The following is a 6,551-nucleotide window of genomic DNA, read 5'->3' on the forward strand; positions in this document are numbered from 1 at the left end:
GAGTTTCCTACTAATGTATATACTAGAATAATAAAACTTGCTGCTGGGCTAGTTGGTTCATGATCATAACAACTGGGATTAGCGCTTTAAAGAACAGGACACACGTAAGAAAAAACGGACAGGACTGGCACTCAAGTACTGGCGCTCAAGGACTGGCGCCAGTCCTGTATGTTTTTTCTTACGTGTCCTGTCCTTTAAAGCGCTAATCCCAGTTGTTATATACTAGAAGATTATTCAAAGTTGTTTCGTCGCCAGAAGTAAGGAGCTCCGAAACAGTTATTTGTCAGGAATTATTGAGCAGCTTCAAGCAAGATGAAGAAAAAAAAAGGTGTTCCCCTTTTTTATTGATTTAGGCTTCAGGAGCGAAATGAAGTTCAGTATGCGAAGAATTTCGCTAAGGGATATGGTGGTGCCCACAGCGGCCCGTGATTAGTATGTACTAGTATGAAACTCGACGGGTGTGACTTAACCACCCATCCCCACTTCTTCGCTGCAGGAAGCTGGTTGTGGGCTTTGCGTTCATGGTGCCGGACGTCAAGTTCAACGAGGCATACATCCCTTTCATCTTCACCCACCCGGAGTGGCGGAGGTCGGGCATTGCCAAGTTCATGCTCTACCACCTCATACAGGTACCGCGCGCCACATACCGGTAATGGTCATTAACCGTTTGAACGCACTCCATCGGTGATTGGGGCACACCTGTGTCCTTGCTGAAGACATGTGCTTTGGCTTGATGCCGGACAATATAGGTTCCCGTAATCAACAAAAAGGAATCTGGACAGAGTTGCGAGGTTAAAGGTACTACCATATTTATTCGATTATAAGGCGAGGGTGCAGTTTCGAGGGTCAGAAAAGAAAAATATGACTTTGAGACTGCGGATCTTGGAAAAAAACCTCGCCTTATATTCGAATAAATACAGTAGTGTGTCGCTGGGGAGCATGGAGCTTGATTTGCAGGCCGTTAAGTGGCCTTTATGCCCCTCAAATTTTATGTTTTGGCAGCTGAGTGGTTTTCGAAGTGGCATCGGGAACAGAGAAAACATGCTGTGAAGTTCCCTTAGATTGTGTCGTGTGTGCTTGCTTCATGTTTCGGGTGTGTACTTTTTTTTTTTTCTCCTCTGTTCAGTTCTGAAAAATGGTGCGGATCAGTGACATTCCAGAATTGTGCATTGGATGTCGTAACAGTTAGCAGCTTCCTAATAGAGGCATGGGAACATGAAATTTATGGGTCTAGATTGAACACAAAATATGTCGACTAACTGCGAACAGATCAACCAATTTTAGTATTGAATATCTTTGCTTTCACATTTGTGGATCTCCGAAACTTAGTTAACTGTTATGAAAAACAATATAATTTTGTGGTAATGCTTATGTCTTTACGTACAGTAAGGTAAGTGGCAGAAAAAGGTTATAAATGTTCGGTAGCACAACGTGGCAAAAAGCTTGGTGGGCGCTGTCGTGAACAAATGCGAGTTTCCAAATATATTTTGCACGCAGAGAGTATTCCGGGCTGCTTGAAAGTTCTTCCAGGCTATGAAGAAAAGCGCGCACTGGGTAATAATGTCTGCTACGGCCAGCTGTCTCTTAATTAAGCATAGCCAGTGCTCATAAAGTATTACCATCTTTCTTTTGTCACTACTGACAAGAGACCTTTTCAGTCATAAATTTCATGTGCGAATAGCATTGCATTTTGTCCGACATTTCCGCAGTTAGCATACACATGTGCTGCGTGATAGGCATTTACTGCACGGCTGCTGCGTCGTGCAGAAAAGCCAACTCACGGGCTGCTCAGTGAAGTTCGAAGGTGTTCGTGTTGTATCACTGAGTGAATCTTGTGGGAATCGTGGAGAACCGCGACCTGCGATCCCGAGCCAGCGCGCGCTTCGGGAGAGACGCTTGTGCGCTCCTCCTTGGCTGAAACCGGTCCAGCGCTCCGCTGGTTCGTCGGCGTCCCCCGAGAGATGGCGCCACCGATGTGTGCGGGGATAGCCGCAGCGGGCGCGGGCGGCGCGAGCGTGCGCGCACGGGAGAAGGGGAGTCTCGTCGGAGACCCGGTCGGGGCGAGATCGGCGGAACGCGGCGGGGATGGATACTTGTGTCTCAGGTGGGAGCTTTGTTTGTCGCGCGCCGTGAGTGCCTGCCTCCCGTTCGCGGTCACGACCCGGACGGCGTGATTCGTGAACGCCGTGGAGCCCTGTGCTCGCATGCTTTGGGATTCCCCAAATAAACGGCTGTGCTTCGGCACTACTGTCTACTGTGTTCTCGTATCGGCGAACCTCGCTGGGCTGCCGTAGCCATGGGAGCCCGCGTGGTTGACACGCCGGGAGCTAGCGTGGTGGCTTACGCCAGGACTGGCTAAGTCGCCCCGAGGACCCCCTCGTATACCCCACATGGCGCCCGAACGTGGGTCTCGTCTTCAGACGAATTCGAGGTTGCTAGCTCCCCGAGAAATCCGTTTCTGCAGTCGTAGCCCGCTACCCTTTATCCGGAAGACTTCGGACGAAACGCCTCGCGCCAGTCGGTTGCAGGCAGACAGTTATGATGCCCGATACAGCCGTGACGGCAAATGTGTAAACCTTCCTACACGCACCAGGCGGTGAGTCAGGAGGATACCTCCGAGCACCGCAGTCGCGGCCCGCTTGCGAGACGGGAGGTGCGTAGGCCTTGTTCCAACATGGCGGCGGGTCGCCTTCCTCGTAGCGCCGTCCCCGCGCAGTCGTGCCGGCGGCGCCGGTTGAAGTTTCCCGCAGGCGCGGCGGACACTACCGAGCGAGGGTGCGGTGTTTGGGAGTTCGCAAGCCGCACGATGAGCCCGCCGCCGCTACTGCGCTTCGAGTCCGAGACGGAGTGTCTGCCGATTTGACGCCTGACAAAGAGCGAGGGGGATCGCTGAAGAATCAGTCTCCTCTCGCTGCGGGGGAAGCGGGAGCAATGGGACCGTTGTCTCCGCGCTTCCGGAGTGCGTGCGTCTCGATGCCGTGAAGTCTCCGCTCGAGATTGCGTTTAGGCAGTAAGAGCTTCGCGCGGCTCGGCAGCGGGCTCTTTGGTCGCGAGAGATCGCCAGTCTTAGTAAGAGACGGACTCTCAGGCGACCTATACCGGTGATTTGCGCCCGTAAGCCGCTGGTATTGCGGTTGGCGCTGGCTCTACGGCAGCTTGTATTGCTGCGAGTGAGTTGCAGGAGCCCCGCCTGCTTGATGCTGACGCTGCTTTGCCGACCAACGCACCAAGCCGAAATTACTCGGACGGGTGTTTCGATGCTGAACCCCCGTAATAGTCGGGCGAGCTGCCTCCAGGCGGGGGTGGCTGCTGGAGCACAGTTGCCGGACTCGTGATTCCGCGAGCAAGCGAACGTGCAAGGGGGAGTCCTCTCGGGCATCTTTGTTACCCTATTTGGCGAGATCGTCGATAAGGTTTCCGGCCAGTCACAGGAGATTGCGGAGTCCCGCTGCTCCCCACGTCAAGTTTGGGAATCGTTTGAACCAGACGGTGAGAGCGAGACCTGCAAACGGATACCACCGGGAGCCACGCCAGTCACCACTGCCACGGACAGCGAGGATGGCTTGCTGAACCACCGGCGGGGCCGAGTGCGGCCCGCGGAGCTACCGCCAATTGCTGCTCCGGCCTGCCGGGCGGCAGCCAACCGTTCGGGAGGACCTGCGGCCGAAGCGGCCACGGAACCCAGGAGGCGGCGGGATCGGGCGCCTACGCGAGCGGCGCGAGCCTTCGGGCAGCCGCAGTGGGCGCGGCCGTTCCTGTTGCCGCCTCGAGCTGGGAGTGGGGGTCGCATCATGGCGCGACCCCGGCGTTCGTCGGCTGCGGCTGCAGGCTACCCCCGGGCCTGCCAACCTGCTGTGCTGCCCAACCGCGAGAGACTTGGAACCATTGCAATGTGTTTGCGGGTTTGTGAGGCGAGCATCGCGACGGCGGCATCGTGTGGCGAACTTTGGTGTGGAGTGGCGTTCGGTGGCTGTTTTGCTGACTTGAGACGTCGTGACGAGTGTGGTGCAACGTGGCGTCACTCGAGCTCAAGTGGCGTCCAGTTTTAGGGGGGAGGAGTGTGGGAATCGTGGAGAACCGCGACCTGCGATCCCGAGCCAGCGCGCGCTTCGGGAGAGACGCTTGTGCGCTCCTCCTTGGCTGAAACCGGTCCAGCGCTCCGCTGGTTCGTCGGCGTCCCCCGAGAGATGGCGCCACCGATGTGTGCGGGGATAGGCGCGCGGGCGCGGGCGGCGCGAGCGTGCGCGCACGGGAGTCGTGAGAGTCTCGTCGGAGACCCGGCAGGGGCGACATCGGCGGAACGCGGCGGTGATGGATTCATGCATCTCAGGTGGGAGCTTTGTTTGTCGCGCGCCGTGAGTGCCTACCTCCCGTTCGCGGTCACGACCCGGACGGCGTGATTCGTGAACGCCGTCGAGCCTTGTGCTCGCATGCTTTGGGATTCCCCAAATAAACGGCTGTGCTTCGGCACTACTGTCTACTGTGTTCTCGTATCGGCGAACCTCGCTGGGCTGCCGTAGCCATGGGAGCCCGCGTGGTTGACACGCCGGGAGCTAGCGTGGTGGCTTACGCCAGGACTGGCTAAGTCGCCCCGAGGAACCCCTCACGTATACCCCACAATCTTTATTCCTTTGCGTAAATTGTGAATATTGAAAAGAAAAATTGAATATTTTTAATGATTAGATTGTTCTGTGGATTAAGTGGGATCTAATAGCAGCCACTACTTGCAAAGAACTCAAAGTTTTGAACATTCATGCAACTCTACGACTTACGTGCAACATTAGCACACAAAACTGTTTGGTACTAGGGCTTTGCCTAACCTCCAGCAGGGAACAAAAATGCTGATGATTGAGAGACCGTGCAATATCTAATTCAGCCACTTGTCAACAAATGTGCGCCGCTGTTCACCGGTCTCATAAAAGTCTTATATGTGCTATCTGTTGTATCTGTCGTATCTTTTTGACGGTGCTTGCTGCCGCATGAAATAAGAAGCGCACTTTCTTTTTTTTTTTTTTTTTTCTGCACTAAAGACTAGGTATCCAGACAGTTTGCTTTTGCTGCTAGATTATAGTGCAACAAATGAGATTCAATTCAGGGTCACGCAGTGTGAGTGTGACGTGACACGCCCTCTTGTTCTACGCGCAGACGTGCATGGGGAAAGACGTCACCCTGCACGTTTCCGTCACCAACCCGGCCCTGCTGCTGTACCAGAAGTTTGGCTTCAAGACGGAGGAGTTCATCCTGGACTTCTACGACAAGTACTTCCCGGCAGACTCCAAGGAGTGCAAGCACGCCCTCTTCCTCAGGCTCAGCAGATAGCACCGGCCCTGCATGGCTGCGTTGTATATGTGTAAATAGAAAACGCTTTTCTCAAAACAAACTCTTGTCTTGACTGTGTGACATTACTGGGTATGCATGCTCGGGATAAGATGCTGCAGACCCCAATGATGCGGGTTCGATTCTCAGCCACAGTGGCCACTTTTCTGATGGAGGCGAAAAGTGAAAATGGCCATGTGTCGAGAAGTCGGCGCATATTAGAGATCGCCGTGGGATCGAAATTAATTTGGAGTCCTCGTCCACTAAAGTGTGCCTCATATCCCAGATGTAGCTTCAACACGTTGAATACCCAAAATTTGATGTCACCATCTGCTAATATCGGTGAACAGTGAACAACTGGTGCACTGCACCAATGTTGCCACTATTGATAATTCTGCATGGTACGTATGGCTGGAATGTTCACTAGTGTCCTTGTAGCGGAGTTATTACATCTCAAGACCCACTTAGACCGGTTAATATACTATATTGTATATGACAATGGACAGACACAGCACCATCGACTTCACTGTAAGGTAGAGTAAACTGCTTATTACAGTGTTCATTTTCCTCATTATCGGTTATAACAACTGAGCCTGCGAGTATCATTCAAATTAAAGTGCAGTCTTTGGAGACCTGTGCGAGATCACGGGCACATTACTCGGGCGACTGATGCGCAAGTTGCACCGATGTGTGCTCATTACTTGCTGGGCATCTTTTGTCTTTACAGGCCTGAGAAAAATGTTGTGAATGTTGACTTCTGTACTCCCTGTTTATCATAGCCATGAAGGGAGAGAGAGAGAGATGAAAGCTGTCCCAACTTACCTCTTATCTCTTGCCAGTGATCGACCCAGAAACGCAAGGAAAGGGGAGGGCCTTAACGCCTCCTAGATAAAAATAAAGTAGCAGCCTTGCTTCATTACAAATGGATGAACCAGATCCTCTATGTTGCTGTTAATCACCAGCATTCAAAAAATTGGTGCCCGTCCACTCTGTGAAGAAGGATGACCTGCAAAGCAGCACGCCGTTCATGCAGTGCACGAAACAAAACATGTTTATCGTAATTTCCGATGGAGCATATTTCCTAGCCAATTAGCTAAATGAACCCCTGACGGATCCAAGCTTTGTTCTTGCAGATAAACATGGAACTGCCTGTGTCCCTCCCGCGTCGTAAGCATCTTACCGTTTGTGTAAGCGGAACGGGGGGGGGGGAATAAACATTTATTCAATTGTACGAG

At 52.9% G+C, this 6,551-nt stretch overlaps 1 protein-coding gene across 1 annotated transcript in view; it reads left to right on the forward strand.

Annotated features, from left to right (window-relative positions):
• Positions 1-5,381, forward strand: part of Atac2 (Ada2a-containing complex component 2) — a 39,603-nt gene extending 34,222 nt beyond the window's left edge. Inside the window, exons 17-18 of the mRNA XM_077692706.1 lie at positions 497-629; positions 5,146-5,381. Of these exons, the coding sequence (XP_077548832.1) occupies positions 497-629; positions 5,146-5,319 (307 nt within the window). The 3' untranslated portion in view covers positions 5,320-5,381. The remainder of the gene's footprint in view (positions 1-496; positions 630-5,145) is intronic.
• Positions 5,382-6,551: the final 1,170 nt, after the last annotated feature.

Source organism: Haemaphysalis longicornis, unplaced genomic scaffold (genome assembly GCF_048455015.1).
Source record: "Haemaphysalis longicornis isolate Haplotype H1 unplaced genomic scaffold, Haemaphysalis longicornis Haplotype H1 scaffold_12, whole genome shotgun sequence".
Taxonomy (NCBI): domain Eukaryota; kingdom Metazoa; phylum Arthropoda; class Arachnida; order Ixodida; family Ixodidae; genus Haemaphysalis; species Haemaphysalis longicornis.